Raw genomic sequence first — 20663 nt, 5'->3', positions numbered from 1 at the left:
CTGTCGCCATTATTGTTTATTATATTGATTGATGAAATCATAAAACATGTAAAACAGAGTATCAGTAGTGATAAAGTGAATGCTTTGGTATATGATGATGTGATTTGGCAAAAGGGAGAAGAAGAAGTACAAAGAAGACTGGGGATTTGGAATGAAAATGAAGGAGTTTGGAATGATAATTAGTGAAAAGGAAACTGTAGTAATGCACTGTGGAAAAGAGAAAGAGAAGCCAGGTGAACATAGACCGAGAACGGTTAGAAAATGTAGAACAGTTTACATATCTGGGTAGCATTATTAATGGAAGTAACGAAATCAACCCTGAAATTAATAACAGACTAAGTAAAGGTACAACATTTTATCAAGTCAGAGAGCTTTTATGGGATGACAAAGTACCCAAGAGAACGAAATTAACATTATATAAACAGTATTTCATACTAATTGTAACATACAGACTAGAAATGCTGGTAACTAATAAGAGACAAGATATTAAGAACCAAGCAGTAGAAATGAAATTTTGAAGAACATCGGTTAAAAAGACAGGAAGAGAGAGAATTCAAAATATTAAAGTCAGAGAAGAGCTGAATATAGAACCATTAGTACAGAAAATGCAGAAAGCCAAGACTGAGATGGTTCAGACATGTAAAAAGAATGGGAAAGGAATGGGTAGCAAGAAGGGAATTGGAAAGAGAAGTTAAAGGAAAGACACCAGTTGGAAGATCGAGAAGAAGGTGGATGGATCAGATTTGGAAGCTGGATTGGATGTGGCGGAAGTAATGGAGCAGGAAAAGTGGAAGGACAGAAAGGAGTGGAGGAGGCTTGTAAACCACACCCGGGCGACTGGAGTAAGACATTGATGATGAGGATGATGATGTACCGGTAATTAATGTTTGAAGCCAGCCCCGCGGTCGAACTTGCCTGCCTCTCACCCGGAGGGCCCTGGTTCGATTCCCGGCCAGGTCGGGCATTTTTACCTGGATATGAAGGCTGGTTCCAGGTTCACTCATTCTACGATTACCTTTAATTGAGGCGCTATTTAATGGTGAGATGGCAACCCCGGTCTAGAGAGCCAGGAATAACGGCCGAGAGGATTCACCACACTGACCATGCATAACCTCGTAATTTGCAGGCCTTCAGACCGAGCAGCGGTCGCTTTGTAGGTGGAAGGCCCATTGAGGCTATAATTTGGTTTGGTTTAGGGGTGTTTGTAAGGTTGTAAGTATACATAATCTTTTTTGTGATGTTTACCCAAATTGTTGATCGTTCATTCATTCCTGGATTTTTCGTTTTCCCATGTTGCAAGTTTCTTTTCCCGGGTTCCTTCCAAAAACGGAGAATGGAGGTTCCACTGTACTGATTTTCTTCCACTTGCAACATAACAGGATAAATAGCAAGAAAACATTTTTATTAAACCATGGCAGTACAGTGCTTATAGGCCTTGGTCTACCAAGCAACCGATGCTTAACACTCGGCTGTTGAGACTGGGATTACCATCTCACCATCGCGACAGCTCCACGATTGATCTCATGCAGGTCAAGAGGACCTCCAACCAGCCCTCAGATCCCAGACCTGGTGCCTGCTGGCGAGAGACCATAGGACCGGCTAAACTTGGTCTTTTTTACAAAATGAAAAATAAGTTGAACTAAACAGTCAATATCAGAATCTGGGAATGCAAGTTCATTGAAATGACATTTGTCTAAAATATTTTACTGAATAGCACTAAACATTACAAAACTTGTAGGCCTATGTGCACAAGAAGTTATTTAATTATACTGTTCAGCACATTATCACCAACTCTGAAACTATCTAATAAAACATGCTTGAATTTATCACATTTAGATGAAAGTCTGACTCGTTGGGTGAATGGTCAGCGTACCGGCTTTCAGTTCAGAGGGGCCTGGGTTTGATTCCCGACCGGGTCAGGGATTTTAACCTTCATTGGTTAATACCAATAGCCTGGGGGCTGGATGTTTGTGCTGTTCCCAACATGCCTGCAACTCACACACCACACACATAACACTATCCTCCACAGTTACCTACACATGGCTGATGTCGCCCACCCTCATCGGAGGGTCTGCCTTACAAAGGCTGCACTTGGCTAGAAATAGCAAAAAAATTTTTATTTTTTTTTTAATTTTTTTTTTTTTTTACTATGCGACTAAAAGTCTATTTCAACTTACAAAATACTCTGTGACGAAGACTCTCGTAGAGAGGTTTAAAAAATAAACCTCTGTGTACGCTACAAGTTTAGTGAACCATTCCCCTTAAGTTTCATGACCCCTTTGACTCTCCTTCGCTGACAGTACATTTATGTTGCTGTTAGCGGATTGTTACATGTGATAATGCATACACTCCAATTAGCCCTGTAATCAAATGGAATATATCAAAGTAATGTCAAGCACCTTTTCTTTATTGTATTTCCTCATGAACTCTAACGTAATCCGCGAGATTGCAGGCTGGAAGTAGGTCTGTTCAGCATCTATCATTATCCGGACATCCAACTCTGCAGCAGTCTGGAAGAAAATAACACGCACGTTAGATAGTTACAGTTCTAATAAAGGTAGATAAATCCTCCAGCAACATCATCTCCACTTACCCTAGCAAGCATATCGAGACGACGGATCATGTTGCGGAACATCTCCTCCTCCTTGGGGGTCAGCTGGGTGATCAGTCTCACCATGCGGCCAGTCTTCAGGTCCGGCACTCTAAAAGTCTCGCTCAGCTGCTGGTTTTCGTCTATGATTCCGCTCCAAGGGAACAAATGGATCACACTGCAAAGGAAAGGAGCAACGAAAGTTTATAAAGAAAATGCTTCGATGAATAGAGAGGTCAAGCACGAAGCTGTCAAAGGTATAAAGAATATTCTTAACTCTATGTCATGTTGCCTTACAATTGCTCATTTTTTCTGGTACATTTAAAAAATCTATTTGCAACACATCAAACTGAACTACTCCTCCCATTTTTTAAATACAAGTTTCATATGATATAGAACTAACAAGGCCAAAGAGCTAGTTTAAAACAGAGGGTTGAAGAGGCACTTATTTCATTTACAAAGAAAGCTGAAAGGCGTGATGGTCTATAAAGAAGGGACAAAGGCCATTCATAAAGCCTCGTTTGAAAATGAAGATTTAACAAATATATCTGTTGAATTAAACAAAATTATGATTTAATGGGTGGCTACATTTCTAGAAAACAAAACTCAGAATTAGAGTTGTCTGATCCTGTTAGACTGATACAGTCTGAAGTCGCTAAAACCAGACTGTAGGTTTTAGGCTGCATGCTTACACACTTAAAGCTTCAAAAAAAAAACACAAGTGAAATATGTGCTGTATTTGCAACACAGTATATTAAGTGAGGAAACAAATAGCAAACAATGAACAGGTCTTGGCTAATAAATGCATTGCAAACTGTACAAATCATGGAGTATGTTAGAGATTAGGCCAGTGAGGGGAAGTGTGCGAGTGAGAAAGCAGAGCCGTGGGAGCGAGAACGCCGACTTCCCCTTCTCGCTCAGTGTTGTGGCGACGTACAGTTGACCCGAAATATTTGTTATAACTGACATGGAACACACTGCAGATTTTCAGTTAGTTGAATTCCCTTCCAGCTGTAAATTACAGACATACCTAGCCAAAATGAATTTATTCAGAAGTGTTACAGATGACAGATAGGTTTAAGGAGTTAGAACACTTTAAACCTCTTATTATTACAGTAGCTGTGAGCCTCCATGGCACAGACAGCAGCGCGTCTGCCTCTCACAGCTGGATACCATGGTTCAAATCCCAGTCACTCCATGTGAGATTTCTGCTGGACAAAGCGGAGGCGGGACAGGCTTTTCTCCGGGTACTCTGGTTTTCCCTGTCATCTTTCATTCCAGCAACACTCTTCATTCTCATTTCATAGCATCTATCAGTCATTAATAAATCACTTTGGGAGTGGCGACCCCATCGTACTAATAGCCTATATCTGCTTCATTCATTACATCCCTGACCCGGTCAATGACTGGAAAACTAGTTGTAGGGTTTTTTTTTCATCTAGTAGCTGTCAAAATCATTTTCGTGCATCAAATTGCGTAGTCCTTATTTTAAAATATAATTTGATGTAAAATTAACTTTACGGCGCTGTAAATGTAGAATGTAGAAAATGGTTTTGCTATAACACCAGGCTTCATAACCTAAGCCACATCATGTAAAATAACTCGCTAGTAATAATATTAATAATACTAATAACAATAATAGTAATAAGATAATATACATCAAGAATGAAACACACTTCAAGAAAATTGAAACCATCAGATACGATGCGAAGGAGGATAATTTTTTACGGTAATCTTCTCCTCAGAATAAACTCTTAATAGATTAACCGAACAAATCTGTGACTTTTCCCTTAACCCAAAACAAAACTGAACTGGTTTAAAGAAACTGAGGAAAAAAAAAAAAAACCCTGGTAGAATTAAAAATTACAGAAAATTTGCCGTTCGGACGAACAGCTAAAGTAATAACTGAAAAAGAAAATGTAAAGTTCCAAAACAAATCTACTTTAAAAGCCAAATCTATTATCTCAGAAGATGAGAGGAAACGAAGATCAGAAAGAATGAAGACATATTGGGCACTAAGAAAAGAAGAACACGCAGAGAAAGAATTGATTCAACATACCCCAAAGAGGGTGAGAGGAAATAATAAAATAATAATCTATATATATATATTATTTAAAATAAGAGTTTTGTCTGTACATTGCTCAGAATTTGAAAATAATGGTATTTCTGTATCAGTCATATCCATAGTAACAAGAAAATGGTCTGTCTGTACACGCATCACGATAAAACGGTTGAAGAGAATTTAATGAAAATCGATATGTGAAGTCGGGGGATAAGCCTCTACAATCTTTTTTTTTTTTGCTATGGGCTTTACGTCGCACCGACACAGATAGGTCTTATGGCGACAATGGGATGGGAAAGGCCTAGGAGTTGGAAGGAAGCGGCCGTGGCCTTAATTAAGGTACAGCCCCAGCATTTGCCTGGTGTGAAGATGGGAAACCACGGAAAACCATCTTCAGGGCTGCCGATAGTGGGATTCGAACCTACTATCTCCCGGATGCAAGCTCACAGCCGCGCGCCTCTACGCGCACGGCCAACTCGCCCGGTCCTCTACAATCTAGGCTATAAATCACTTTACTCACGCTGAGTGAAATGGTAGTTCAGGGGAAGGCCTAAAATCTAATTCTCAAATATTATTGTTATTAGTAGTCCTATCTTGATGAAAATCGGTATACAAAGTCAGGAAAGAAGTCGCTATAGTCTAGGCTGTAAATTATTTTATTCACGCTGAGTGAAATGGTAGTTTAGGGGAAAGCCTAAAATGTAATTCTCAAATATTTCTTATTAGAAGAGTAGTCGATGAATGCTAGATAACTAAGGTTATATAGTATTAAATTTCCTATTATTCCTGTCTTATACATTGTTACCATACTGGCCATCACCAAGATATTCATGAATTTGAATTTTTGTTACTAAGTCCATATCAGCACCGAGTAACGAGAAAATGGGTAAACAGTATTTAATGAAAATCGGTATGTAAAGACAGAGAATAAGAAACTACAGTTTACGGTATAAAATATTTTACAAATCACAGAGTCGAAAGAAAACTAAATATGTAGGCCTACAATATAGAAAGCTCATAACACTGATCAACAATAACATTACATTGACCACTGTTTGTCGTGATGTGCTTTGTCTCTTCTGTTGCCCCTCATCTCCGGTAGATAGGATTACTGCTGCGTACAGAGTATTTTTTATTTGATTTCCGTCGCACCGACATAGATAGGTTTTATGGCGACGATGGGATAGGAAAGGGCTAGGAGTGACTTAGGCCTTAATTAAGGTACAGGCCCAACATTTGACTGGTGTGGAAGTGGGAAACCACGGAATACCATCTTCAGCGCTGCCGACAATGGGGTTCGAATCCACTATCTCTCTGATGCAAGCTCACAGCTGCGCACCGCTAACCACACGGTCAGCTTGCCCAGTCGGACAGAGTGTAACAGCCTGCCTGAATATTGATGGGGAGTAGCTGGGGAGTTAGGTAACTTTCTTCTTTAGCATGCCATTCCCCTGGTTTATAAATTTTCTGATACTACTGGTACATAACACGCTGGATCATCATAGCATTCGGGCTATTCAATCCCTACTCTGAGGTACTGATTGGAATGAACAGTGTGCATATTTAGCGGAATAATGACAGATGAGTGTTCATGGCAATCTGCGGCCTGGTCATCCCAGCTCTGGAACTTTGGACTATTAGATTGGCACCGCAATCTAACCGCAGCACTGTTCGTTAAAAGTGATAAAAGGTGCGGCTTTCCATTTGATCGAGTATTTTATATGATAGCATTGCTTTTAATCGCTACATTCATACTTACGTTTTTGTTATGACCTATGTTGATTTCAGTTAGGAAAACCACAAAATCAGTCTTTCTGAGAATCCCATAGCAAAGCACGGGTACATCAGCTAACAATAAATAATAATAATAATAATAATAATAATAATAATAATAATAATAATAATAATAATAATAATAATAATAATAATAATTAAAATAATTAATTTTGCTATAAGGCGAGAAAGCAATGTTAGACTATATGATCGTTTGTCCCTAACTCCTTAGTGCCAATATTTTGTTGCTCTCTTGTAAAATAAGAAATGTGACTTAACGATATGACATATATAACGATATACTTGTTCTCGGGTACAGAAACAAAATATAATTCATAGAAGGAAACACCATAAAGGGTCTACAGATGCTGAGTAAAAGGCAACAACGTGTGTATACAAAGATGACTTAAATGGCCTTTGAAATAATAAATAATAAAATAATGACACTGTATTCACAAAATGAGCGCAAACATGTTTTATAATGTCCACTACAGCTCTTCAATTCCACTGAGTCCTCCGTCATCACTTCTGCCGTCCTCACCGGATGACGTGTTGTCGGCTCCCAGCTGGATCGCAAAGGACTTCATAAAGTCTTCAAAATGTTCCTCATCCCTCATGAAATCTTTCTCCACCTTCTTTGTGTGTTCACATTTACGCTTCCAGTCTTCGGCGGATATTGACGCGAATTTCGGTCTAGCGAGTTTCTCTACGTCGTCAGTAGTGAAGGTGACGTGAGAAGCTACCCAGTCCTTCACTTTTGCCCACATTATTTCAATACTGTTTAATTCAGGGTGATATGGGGGCAGTCGAAGGACCGAGTGTCCGCACTGTTCTACGAGTTCATCTAGGACGTAGGTTGTGTGTGCCGGCTTGTGCAATTTGATAAGCGCATGAAGCTCATGTTTGTACATCGTCTCACGGTGTGGAATGTTCCTATTCACTAGCCAGGAGATTGTCACTTTACGTAAGCTGGAGGTTGGAGCATGATCTACTTCCTTGTTGAGAAATGACGCGTAGTCAATCACGAGAACACTGCGAGGTGGAAGATTAGGATTAAGCACATCTTTCACCTACTTAAAAAAATGTCACTATTCATGTCATCGTGGTAGTCACCACTCTTGCTGCCAGACTTCCAGATTAGCAGACAGTTCTCGATGAAACCCATTTTATCTCCCGTATGCAGTTATCAGACTGTGCTTCGTAAATAGGCTTCTGATAAGTTCACCTGCATACACCCCAGCGTCAGTGGGTAGGGTCTGACACATCCCACTCTGAAGAGTCTAGTGTCAGACCTGGGACGAAGCGCTGGTTAATAGAGCAAACGCCGGAAAAGCCATCCATCTAATTTTTGATCTGAAACCCATTTCACCGCCAGCATGTACAATTATAAGTCAATTTCCTTTTGACATGGGCACTGATATACCGGATATTGAATTATCAGATCAGCCTTTGCTGGATACATGGGATGTATGTATATATGTTTCATCCGTATACACTATAGGCCTATCCTCCGCCCGATACTGGGCAATTTTTTTTTTTTTTTCAAATAAAAAAATCTTTTGTATTTTATGTTATGTTCTTCCATTAGGATGCGCTTGACACTAGTATTGGATCCTTTGAACTTTAAGTCTTATCTAACTTTACACAAATTTTTGAAACTGTAGGTAAACATTTTTCATCAAAACAAAAATTGTTAACAATACTACGTACAGAACCTTTGTCAAAGTTGTCCAGTCCAGTAATATTCTTTGTGCGCATTTTGTTTTTGTTTGGCGTTTCAGACTATCCATAGGTTTTCCTAATTCTATTGCTTTTCATTTTTCACTCTTAATCCATGCCACAGAAATTTCTGACACTCCAAGAGCTTCTGCTACTCTTTCCTGCACTTTCTTACAATCTATCACAAACTTTTCTTCCATTGCCTCCCTTTCTATAAAGTCCATAATGTTCAAGATTGCTGCACAAGTCTGACACTTTAGCACCTTGTGAGGCTGGCTACTTTTAACGCCTTCCATACTGGTTACAGATAGACCTAACGTACACCACCAATAACCACAGTTACTACAGAATGAGAAATTAGAAAGCAGCGCGCGACTGCTGAGTGTAAACTTATGCACTGAACTGTCCTTGTAGCAGGAGCTCTGTTAGGAGGGGATGTGCTACGCGGGATAGTACAAAGTGCGCATGCCCTTCCAGACGTCTTCCTAGCTGGCCTGATCTCTACACCCAATTCCTTCTCGATGCTCACATTTAGTTAAAAAATTAGAAGAAATTGGCAGCGAATTGCGATGGCAGAACATGTACTAATTCATTATAATTCAGTACAATAACTCTATTTGGCCTTCATTATTTATACGGGAATACTAAATACTGGACATACGTGAACTTTAGGAACATGCAACTTTTCATCCTTCAACATGCTGATCACATCACGACTAATTGTTGTTCAACACACCCGAAGCTGACTTAGCCCTCTTCAGAAACTCTGTACTAAATTTTTGCTCAAAGCACTTGCCTTGCTGAACTGATTTTAAGGTTAAAAGTTTCTCCAAAGGTTGTTCAGACAGCAAGGATCCTAACTGTGTTTTTGTCTTTGTGATTCTGCTAAAAATCCTTTCACATTCTGCATTGCTATTTGGAATTGATTTTTTTTTTTTTTTTTTTTTTTTTGCTAGGGGCTTTACGTCGCACCGACACAGATAGGTCTTATGGCGACGATGGGATGGGAAAGGCCTAGGAGTTGGAAGGAAGCGGCCGTAGCCTTAATTAAGGTACAGCCCCAGCATTTGCCTGGTGTGAAAATGGGAAACCACGGAAAACCATCTTCAGGGCTGCCGATAGTGGGATTCGAACCTACTATCTCCCGGATGCAAGCTCACAGCCACGTGCCTCTACGCGCACGGCCAACTCGCCCGGTAATTGATAAAATAGCAAGCATCACCTTAGAGATTCATGTTTAAGTACACCATCAGCTGATTTCATCTGACCAACCAATGTTTGCCAGGTCTGTTTCTTAGAGCTGAAAGTTATAGAACTGGGAGTAGTTTCTTTATCTAAATGTTCTGTTTCACTAGTCAGAATGTACGGAAACTTGTTAATTAAAAATCTAAGGCTAGAAAATGATGCCTTACTTATAGCAGCAACATCTGCAACTTCTGCATTAATAAAAACTTCATCTTTGAACGAAAATTTGTGGTCCATGTAGTTGCATGATGAAGAGAAACACTTTCTAACAGACTTAAAGAATATGCATTTTTTCTCAAGACTTCAAAGTGTTCACTAAAACAAATGCAGAGTTCCCTATCATCAGATCACAGTCATCCTTTTGATTTGCTGGAGTATGATAACCTACATCAAGGAGAGAGGAGGAGCTTTTAATAACGTGTGGTTTCACAAATCTTGCCATCACATTCCTATTTATTCATTCATTCATTCATTCATTCATTCATTCATTCATTCATTTATTAAACAAACAGCGAGAAGCCAAATTACAGAGTTCCGCAAAGGAAAAATATATTTACAGTGGAGTAACAAAGGCAAACATAAAAAAATAAGTAGCAGAACAATGAGGGAAAAAAAATTAATGATAAAAATAGAGGAAAAAAATAAAAACTAACAAAATAATTGTAAAGACACAACAATTAAGAACAAAACATAAAGGCTAAAGAAACGAGGAAAACTGAAGATTGAACATAAAATTAAGAGAAGAACTTATAGCTAGGCACAGTAAGATAAATACAGATATGTAATGGTATCGTACAGTAAAAAATAAATAAATAAATAAATAAATAAATAAATAAATAAATAAATAAATAAATAAATATTACATTATGTACAAAAGAGAGGACAGCAATGAGAAGAGAGAAAAAAAGAATATGAAGAAAATAAACTACGTTAAGGAAGAATCGATTAAAGGAGACATACGAAGAAAAAACGTCCAAGTTCCTGCCAGAAGATAAAGAGTTAAGGAGGTTGTTATGCAGATAAATAAACTTCTTTGAACGAGAGAGAGGCGGGAATACGGAATAAGAAGGGGCGGATTAGTCCTGGTTTTGTGAGTTGGAACCTGCAAGGAAAAGAAGGATGCAGGTTCGAAAGAACAAAATAAATAGTTCCTCCAAAACTGACCTCAATAACTGGATGTGCAGCATACTTGACTGAAGAGCTATATTTGGATTCTCAAAGATATCCATAAAACTTGAGAGAACAAGGCAAAAAGATTTATGTAAATTTGATGAAAGGAACATGAACAGTCATTCTTCACGTGACAATGCGTAGCTCTTAGTGTCATCCGTAGGTTTTTTTAAGTGAAACTGATGACTGGGTTTTCCTTTTAACTGAGGTATGGTGAAATGTTATGACAATCGTTCACATTTTCAGACAAACAAAACACATCTGCACTTGAACTGTGGTTAGAAATTTTGTAAGTCTTCACAGTTCCCATCTGAGAATCCTTACTCACAATTTTGCTACTGAATAAAGTAACCAAAGGGTCCTACTGCAGCAAAATCCTATCTAAACACCTTAGTGATAACCATCGTGTAGGCACATGCTTTAGAATTTTCCTGATCTTTGTGTTGTGTAAAGTCTGAAATTCTCTGAACTTTTCTTTCATCTTTGCACTCCTTTCCAGATAATAAAATATATCAATTATACTTTCATCTACATTTACAGGCAAGCATGCCACACCCTTCTCAGCAGCAAGAACAATTAGGTGACAAGAGCAGCCTACGATGCTTGTGTCACTATTTTCCCGCTTCAAACATCCTGCCACATCATTCTTTAAGCCTACCATTACTAGAGCATTATCAGCACCAAGAGCTAGGCAGTTTTTTAACTGAACACTGAATTCCTGAAAAGTGAGAGCAAATGATTGGTAATGTTAGCTCCAGTAGCATCCCCTCCTAAATTAGGAACAGAGAATAGACTATTCTGAATTTAATTGAGTTTAGGCCTAAAAATTTTACAATGGGATATATTTTCAAGTCGCTTTTATTGCTACCATCAGTAGCAACAGAAAATGCATTCACCTGCAAATGTGTAACAATTTTCGCCCTTTCTTCCGAGCACATTTCTGTAATGATAGCCACAGTTTTCGTTCTAGCACACCCATATCGTTTAGCGATTTCCGAATCGGGAAACATTTTGGGAAACAAAGGTACCGCGTGGTCGGCACAATTTACAGGCAGGTTATGTTCTACGATAAATTACGTAAATAAAGCCTCGGCATTCACAGGATTTACATCTTTGTTTTTACATGAAAAGTTCAGTTTCTGGTTTCTTTCTTATGTTTTTACGTTTGTATACACTAGCGTCAGGAAGTTTAGACTCGCCTACAAAAATGATTAATTTTCTTAAATAATTGTTTTCTGTGTGATAAGTGGTACTTTAGTTCTGTTACGTATGTGTGGAAGCCTTCAGCACATTCATAAAGCTATTTCAGTGCATATTGCGAGATTTTACTTCATCTTTTACAAGAAATTGACAGATTTATGGTCTAGATGTTGATTCCCATAGGGAATCTGAAATATTTGTCCTGAATGAGCAAATTTATAATACCAATATAAATGGTCCTTTATTGGACATTATAAATTTTCCAGCTAGCTCATTCTTGGTTGCCAGCGTTTCGCCCTCGTGTGCTAGGGTGGGCTCATCAGTTGGTACCTAGCACACCTACCAATACGCTGGCTAGTGCATACAGTGGAGGCCACTGCGTAGGCTGACTGGAGCCACCGGCAGTGCCAATGCACTAAGAGACTTTGTCTCATCCAGTCAGCCTACGCGTATTGGTAGGTGTGCTAGGTACCAACTGATGAGCCCACCCTAGCACACGAGGGCGAAACGCTGGCAACCAAGAATGAGTTAGCTGGAAAATTTATAATGTCCAATAACGGACCATTTATATTGGTATTATAAATTTGCTCATTCAGGACAAATATTTCAGATTCCCTATGGGAATCAACATTTATATCATCTGATGGCCAAGCAGGCATCAATTTTTAGTGATGAGACAAAGTCTCTTAGTGCATTGGCACTGCCGGTGGCTCCAGTCAGCCTACGCAGTGGCCTCCACTGTATGCACTAGCCAGCGTATTGGTAGGTGTGCTAGGTACCAACTGATGAGCCCACCCTAGCACACGAGGGCGAAACGCTGGCAACCAAGAATGAGTTAGCTGGAAAATTTATAATGTCCAATAACGGACCATTTATATTGGTATTATAAATTTGCTCATTCAGGACAAATATTTCAGATTCCCTATGGGAATCAACATTTATATCATCTGATGGCCAAGCAGGCATCAATTTTTAGTGATGAGACAAAGTCTCTTAGTGCATTGGCACTGCCGGTGGCTCCAGTCAGCCTACGCAGTGGCCTCCACTGTATGCACTAGCCAGCGTATTGGTAGGTGTGCTAGGTACCAACTGATGAGCCCACCCTAGCACACGAGGGCGAAACGCTGGCAACCAAGAATGAGCTAGCTGGAAAATTTATAATGTCCAATAAAGGACCATTTATATTGGTATTAGATTTATGGTTAATGCCTGCTTCTACCTGGATAACTTTCAGCCCTTTCCCAGGTAATAGACATGCCTCTCTCACATGATTACTTGTCCTTGTTTCCTCGCCGTCTTGGAAGTCGACAGTTAGCCTGCAGAAGTTATCCTGAGCAGTTTTATGTTAATCTCTGTACCAGATTGTTTATTTTCGACATTGTTATCTGGGCATAACTACGGTAACAACACACATCAAACAATTGAATATGGGGAAGAAGGCTAATATAACCCAAGATGCTTATAAAGAAACTGGGTGGTCGAACCGAAAAATTGAACATTTCAGAGTGCAGCGTTCGCAGAGCAGTGAAACGCAGAGAGAAAACGGGTAGTCATGAGGATTGAACACGCAGTGGACGTCCAGGGAAGACTTCTAAAATTGAAGATAACCATAATTTAATCCTCAGCAAACCCATACCTGCCAACTTTTAGAAATAAAAAATAGGAACATTTTTTAATTCTTGGATTTCATCGAGTGTACTGCGTCATCGTCTCGGTAAAAAGAGGACAAGATAAAAGGCATACATATCTACAGTTACAATACGATTTAACCATTACATTTAAAATATTAAACTAAGAAAACAAAAACGATTGCAAGAAAATGTACCTAATAATCATTCTCATTTATGACACGTACATACGAATAGTAACATTTAGACAGATAAGTCAAGAACTGACTATAACTTACCAAATGGTGAAGAATATACACATGTAGGTGACAGAGACTGCTGTGTTTACTTGTTTAGCATTGAACTGGCAGCTAACTTTGCCTCTTCAACAATGCACTGTCATACTGCTGCTCATAACACTTTCCACTTAGACTCGATTTGACCACCAATAGTTTGAGATTTTCGTCATTCAGAAACGACTGGAATTGTGTTCTAGTCTTTTTTACCTGGCTGAACAATCTTTCGCACTCGGCATTGCTGTGTGCATTACTTTTGCGATTCTATCATATTTGAAACACCCATCTGCACCTCGTATATCCCCTATAGCAGACCAAGAACAATCTACTCTTTTTTCTTGCACAACAGACAATGGTAAATCCTCCAATTGGAGAGCACAAAACTGGCACTGTAATGCATCCATTGCTTCTTGGTCATCTTCACCATCTTTCACTGGCAATATAACAGGAAACTTTGAAACAAAATACTTTATGGCATGGAAGGAAGAAGTCTGCAAAGAATTTATCTGAGCTACTTGAGCATTAACAAAAACATCACTATTCAAATTAAATTTATGAATAATATAATCACAAACTGCAATAAAATAGTTCCTGACATGCAAAGAAAAGTTTTTCTTCTCCTCAGGTGCCAAATTTTCTACAAGACAAGATGCTGAACAGCCAATTACTAAATCATCATCAGCTTTCCGATTCTCTCTCGTGTGATAGACCACTTCTAAAACTGTAGGACATATTTTTATAACCACTGGCTTAACAAACCTACACAGAATGTCCTTCAATATATCCGTCAGCATTGATCTTATGACATGAATGTGAGGTGCTTGCGACCTTACTATCTGCATCACGGGCCATTTCATTAATTATGGCAGATGTTTTTGTTCTAGCACACACGCCTACTTCTTCGCAATGTCTGAATCTGGGGACATATTTCTGAACAATGGCCCTGCGTGATCAGAACAAGACAATGCAAGGTTATGTTCGACAATGAACGCCGTGAACAAACATTCTGCTCGAGTGACTGCATCATCATCCTTCCCACCTACAAAAAAATTACTTATTTTTTTGTTCCTCTCAAGACAGCTAACACTATCTTTGTGTTTTTGTGTGACACTGTGAGCTACAATACCAGTTTTCCTTCCATGCGAGATATTTATATCACACCGACACACGGAACAAAATGCATAATAGTTTCCTTTATGAGACTGTAAAATGAACGGAAATTCAGTTTTATAGGTATCCCTGAACACTTGGAGATAACGTTTGTTATGTTTTGTAGTCATCATGTGAAGAGAAACTACCACAAACTGTCACCGACACAACTCTCTGAAATACACTGGTCATTAAAATTATGAACTCTGATCAACACAAAAGCACTGAAATACGCGAAACTACCACATACAAAACAGATCAAAATGTCTCTTACATTATTAACATATGACTTCGACAGGGGGAAAAGCACAGAACCACAAGAAAAAACACGTGGTCTAAAACTCCAACGAAACTACGCACAGAAACGAGCACACGAACCACACAATAACAGACTCAACTCTTTCATCCCAATCAACGGAGTCCCTAGCAGTCGCTAGTGCGCATGACCTTCTCTGACTCATAGGACGATTGCCATCCTGAATTCCCACCTGAACAGCACACATGCTGCTGTAGTGAGTGGGAAATACGATACATGAAGGCGGCGGATGATCCGCCCACCAAATAAAGCATCAAATAAATATGCTTAAAAATGAGGTTGCGTAAATTACACAACAAACGTGACAGAAGGCGTACAGTGATAGATATTTGCTCAGAGATAAATAAAACAAGAGAGCAACCTGTGTCTGTGACAACAGTGAAGAATCGTCTGCCTGAGGCGGGATTGTTTGGTCGCGTAGCAGCATGGAAACCATTGTTGAAAACAGTACACAAGCAGAAAAGGCTACAGTGGGCCAAAATGCATGCTAACTGGACCGCTGAACTATGAAAAAGGATCCTTTGGACGGATGAATCTAAATTTGAAAAAGGTTATGGAATCCTGCATAATTCTGTCTGTGAAGCATGGTGGAGGAAATGCGATTGTGTAAGGATGTTTTGGAAATAATCAGGTTGGCGATTTGGTGAAAGTAGAGGGAGTACTGGAAAAGAAACAATATCACCGTATCCTTTCGTGCAATGCAGTGCCATATGGAATGAAGCTGATTGGTGAAGGATTTGTTCTACAGCAGAACAATGATCCTAAACACACCTCTCATTTGTGCAAGCATTATCTAGAAAGGAAACAAGCTGAAGGAAAATTGGAAGTAATGGTCTGGCCTCCTCAATTACCCAATCTGTCACCTATTGAACTTTCATGGGAAGAACTTGACAGGAAAGTGAAAGAAAAGGTGCCAGGCAGTGTGGATGGGTTGTGGCAATGTCTATTAGAAACCTGGGGATGTATAAATACTGAGACTTCGGAAAAATTAACAGCTAGAATGCCACGCATCTGTAAAGCAGTAATCAAAGCAAAGGGTGGACACATTGATGAACAGGCAGTGTGATTGCTTAAGATGTGATTGTGTTTCTAGCTGCCTGTGAATGATCAGTGTAAAGGAAAATTTAGTGATATGTGTAATAAAACTACTATAGTTAGCTCTAAAAAAAAATCAGGTATTTCCATGTTGATTTTCAACAAATAGCCCCTATATTTCATCGTAAGTGAAAATTTATGGGTGAGTAAACTTTCTGATGCTAGTGTATGTTTGAGTATATCGCACTTCCCGCTATGCGCAACTGAAAAATCACACCTACGTATAGTACAGAAGGTGAACATTGGTCTCTTCCTGGATTCACTGAAACATGTAAACTCTTCCTTATAAACACTTTTAAACACTGCATCATATTTCCTTTTTGACATTTTGGCCAAAACTAATACTAAGACATACAACACCAGCACTTACGCAGGTTAGACGTCTACGCTGTGCTACTTCAGAGTTTAGGTTACTCGCTTGCGACTTCCACACCCTATTAAGCTATTTGAGTTTTTGACCAAAGACAATGAGTATTTGACTGTGCTATAGAGCAAAGAGGAGCACATGACTGGCCACCGTGCCCCATACCGACATCTGATTTCATTAGAACTACTATCGACCAGCCATATATCGTCTGAGTTTGTTTCCCCATTTTCTAATTGCCATATTATGTGCGATTTATCCTTAATATTAAAACACTTTCCATTTCTTTCCCTCGATGACTTACAGCTGTTTGAACATTGTAGCGAAGGATATACAAATTTTCAAGAATCTTCAGCATCCACATTGATCAAACTGAATTATCCTTCAACGGCAGCCAAGTGCTTTACATTAATGCAATTTATGCATAATTTAAAACTATCTCCATTTAGACTGTTTCATCTTCAACTTTTAACTTTATAGCTTCAAACCACAATATTTCTGCGATATATGTACATTGTTCATGGAATATTTAATATGTTGTGCAGTTCGTGTTGCTGGTTGATGACGACCTTGACCTTAGGTCGAAACTAGTTCCAAATGTTTCATTTCTAATATAACCCGCATTTAAAACATTTTTGTATTGAAAAGGTGGAACTGTTAAACTAAACTTTTAATTCTATATAGAATGAGGAAATGCGCAGGAGTTTAAAATAATTCGAAAATTACTGAAACTGCTCTGAAAATTGGGGGATCGGTCCCGGTGATCGAGAGATGGGGAAGAACGATGAAAAATCGGGAGTCTCTCTCTTAAATCGGGAGACTTGGCACGTCTGCATTTGTTTCCCCATTTCCTAATTGCCATATTATGTGTTGTTATTACAAGATATTAGAATCATTCCTCATTGATGGTTTTCACCTTACAAAGGTAAAAATTAAGTGTATCCTCCTAATTCAATACATCATTTCATTTAATTCCATCATAAGATGTAATCAAATACAAACATGTTTCGGCTCGTTTGAACCATCTTCAGTGAAAGTGGGGGGTGAAATAATTTAATTTATATAATACAAGCTAAAAAAATGCCACAAAAAAAATGAAGGAACAAATGAAAAAACAAAAGAGACATAACGGAAATAAAAATAGCACAATATACAATATTTACATCATCATGTGGAACAAAAAACAACTCTCTGCAATAAAATTCAGTGAAAAATTCAGCGATTTTTCTTTAATATTAAACACTTTCCCTTTCTTTAGCGATATCTTCACAGCGATGCTTCCCTCGACTATTTAGCAGACAGATTTGAAATCTACACTCTACTGAAAAGAAAGTGTTTGAAAACAAAATTTACATTGTTATCAGCAATTTCCAAATAAGTAACAAAAAAAAATAATCAACATTTGACATTATAGCCAATAAATTTCTTCGAAAATGTGATAAAAGTATGTCGTATAATACACTCATGTTCATAAAAACCAGAACACCTTGAAAGACTAGAGACAGGAAGTTCATATTTACAGGACATGTGCATTAGTATGTGCTGCAGAAATGACTAGCATTTCAACCATGTCCGCCCTCGGGTTCAAGGTCCACATCGATATCTCTGTGCACCACCACCGACTGGTAAAATGTGCCTGCGGCTCTCGTCGTCGCTAGAAACAGAAGGTAATGGATCAGCGTGACTTGAGCAGACGTGCAGGATGCCTTGCAGACGTATGTGAGAACCGTACCGTCAAGCGAGTTTGAAAGAGGGCGCATTATTGGCATGAAGAGAACGTGATGCATCCATCCAGGAAATTGCTGCTCGTGTGGGACGAAGTGTGTCGGCAGTGCAACGGGTGTGTACAGAATGGTTCACAGAAGGCAGTCGTAGAACACTACGAGATGGGTCTGGTCGCACCACCCAGACCGACCCCCGAGAAGATCAACATCTCATCCGAATGGCATTGCAGGACAGATCTGCATCCTCCTTGGCTCTGGCGCAACAGTGGAACAGTGTAACACATCGTACACTATCAGGAGTGACAGTCTGACGCCGTTTATTATGGTCTCGGTTACCGCCACGTCGTCTACTTCTTTGCCTACCTTTAACTCATGTGCATAAACATGCTAGACTGCAATGGTGTATGGAACAATGTCACTGGGGACAGTAATGGCAGCAGGTAGTGTTTTCAGAAGAATCCAGGTTCTGTTTGTTTGAAAATAATGGCCGCATTTTGGTTCGCTGCAGACAGGGGGAGAGGCATCACATTGACTGCATTTGCATACGATATACAGCACCAACTCAAGGACTTATGTGTGGGGTGCTATTGGGTACATGGTGCGTGTCCAGGGCACTGTGACCAGTTTGACCTATGTGAACGACATCCTGCGACCCGTAGCCATACCCTTTCTGCACAACACCCCAGAGGTCATACTTCAGCAGGACAATGTGCGACCACATGTTGCTGCACGAACATGTGCCTTCTTGTTGTCACAGGAAGTCAGACTGTTGTCCTGGCCCGCCTGATCACCGAACTTGTTGCCAATCAAAAATGTGTGAGATATGGTGAAACGACGGGTGGAGCGCTGTGACCCAATGCCAACCGCCAAAGATGAACTGTGGAACCAGGTGAGTGCAGCATGGATGGCTACCCCCCAGGGCGCCATTCGCGCCTTATACACGCCAATGTCATCACGCATGCCCATGGAGGACGCAGTGCCTACTAAGCAACAGGACACATGCTGAACCTAGGTGAATGAAATGCTGATCGTTTCTGCGGAACATGCTAATGAACATGTCCTGTGAATATGAACTTCCTATCTCTAGTCTTTGAAGGTGTTCTGTTTTTCTATGAACGTGAGTGTACGATGTCTTAATAAGTGATGTCAAACTAAGCGATTTTTAAAATACACTATTTATATAGGACTTAAATGGGAACGTTAGATTTTGCAGTTATATCCAATACGTCGTCGCAATAAACTGTTTCAACTGTATTCATATAAACGATACGAGTAAGTAACTGGAATTACAGATAAGACTTTTTGCAGGCGAGGTTAAAACTGTATAGAGTTATTTATTGTGAGCAACTGCACAAAAATGTGAGATTGACAGCAGAAAATGGTACGATGGTCAACAGGATGAAAAGTCAGGAAAAGTTTCACCAAGAACAGAAGTTCCCTCAGTTTTAATGATGGGGTCAAAGTACCTCACATTAACACTCTTCATATGGTTATGAGCTATTTAGGGGACAGTAGTAAGGATGTAAAGAATGTATTCCTACACGTTAAAAACAAACAATTACACACAATAACATAACTCAACTATTCTTGTAGCATTTTCACAACTGCTTTTACATCAAAAGCAGTCACCGAGCATGATGACAATTTTTTTTCCACCAGGAGACCAGAGAGTCCTTTTTACTCGTACTTGATTCTTGCAAACAATACTGAATATTCGCACTGCTGTGAGGTATCACTAAAATGGAGTCACTTGAGGAAGAATAGAATATTTAAAATTTCCAGAAGCATCTTTAGAGCTTCAAAAATTTTAGACCATGCTACATTCATTGTCTTACAGTTGAAAATGCCTTCACTTAATGGACCTGCTTGGTAGGAAGCAAATTCCACTTCCAGTTTGTCTTGGCCAATGTTTTCAATTAGGTTCTGAAACAATTCAACAACAAAAATGACTAAAACGAAGTAATTGCCTTCAACAAAACACCCACCACTTCCGCATGCTGCCCCACAGTCATGAAATGGGCATTTGTCCAAACTGTACTTGCACGTTGTAGTGAAGAAATTTCTTACCAATTTGAAGAACTGTCTCATGTCATCTCCACATAAACAGCAAGCTTCACTTCCTCGCTTAATGTCCAGTTACAAGATCGTACTCATCTTACTGACAACTCCCGCTATTGAACTTTATATCTGTAATGCATTTCAAACTTACTTCTAACTGCTTTCCAATCTTTTCAGCTTTCACAAACCTTACCGTTAAATCCACCATCAATCCATTCATGTACCTAGCCACTATGTATGGAGGGAGCTTGTACTTTGTGAAAACAGGGAGTGTGTTCTTCAGAAATAAAAAGTA

At 39.3% G+C, this 20663-nt stretch overlaps 1 protein-coding gene across 2 annotated transcripts in view; it reads right to left on the bottom strand.

The window, feature by feature from the left end:
- slgA (proline dehydrogenase slgA) overlaps positions 1-20663 on the bottom strand; it is a 241874-nt gene that overhangs the window by 20323 nt on the left and 200888 nt on the right. For both annotated transcript variants that reach the window (XM_067159275.2, XM_067159276.2), the window contains 2 exons: positions 2594-2768; positions 2400-2510 (listed from right to left, as the gene is read on the bottom strand). In XM_067159275.2, coding sequence (XP_067015376.2) covers positions 2400-2510; positions 2594-2768 — 286 coding nt within the window. The remainder of the gene's footprint in view (positions 1-2399; positions 2511-2593; positions 2769-20663) is intronic.

The sequence above is a fragment of the Anabrus simplex genome, chromosome X (assembly GCF_040414725.1).
Source record: "Anabrus simplex isolate iqAnaSimp1 chromosome X, ASM4041472v1, whole genome shotgun sequence".
Classification (NCBI taxonomy): Eukaryota; Metazoa; Arthropoda; class Insecta; order Orthoptera; family Tettigoniidae; genus Anabrus; species Anabrus simplex.
Note: the sequence above shows the minus strand (reverse complement) of the source record. Positions and strands in the feature narration are given on the sequence as shown.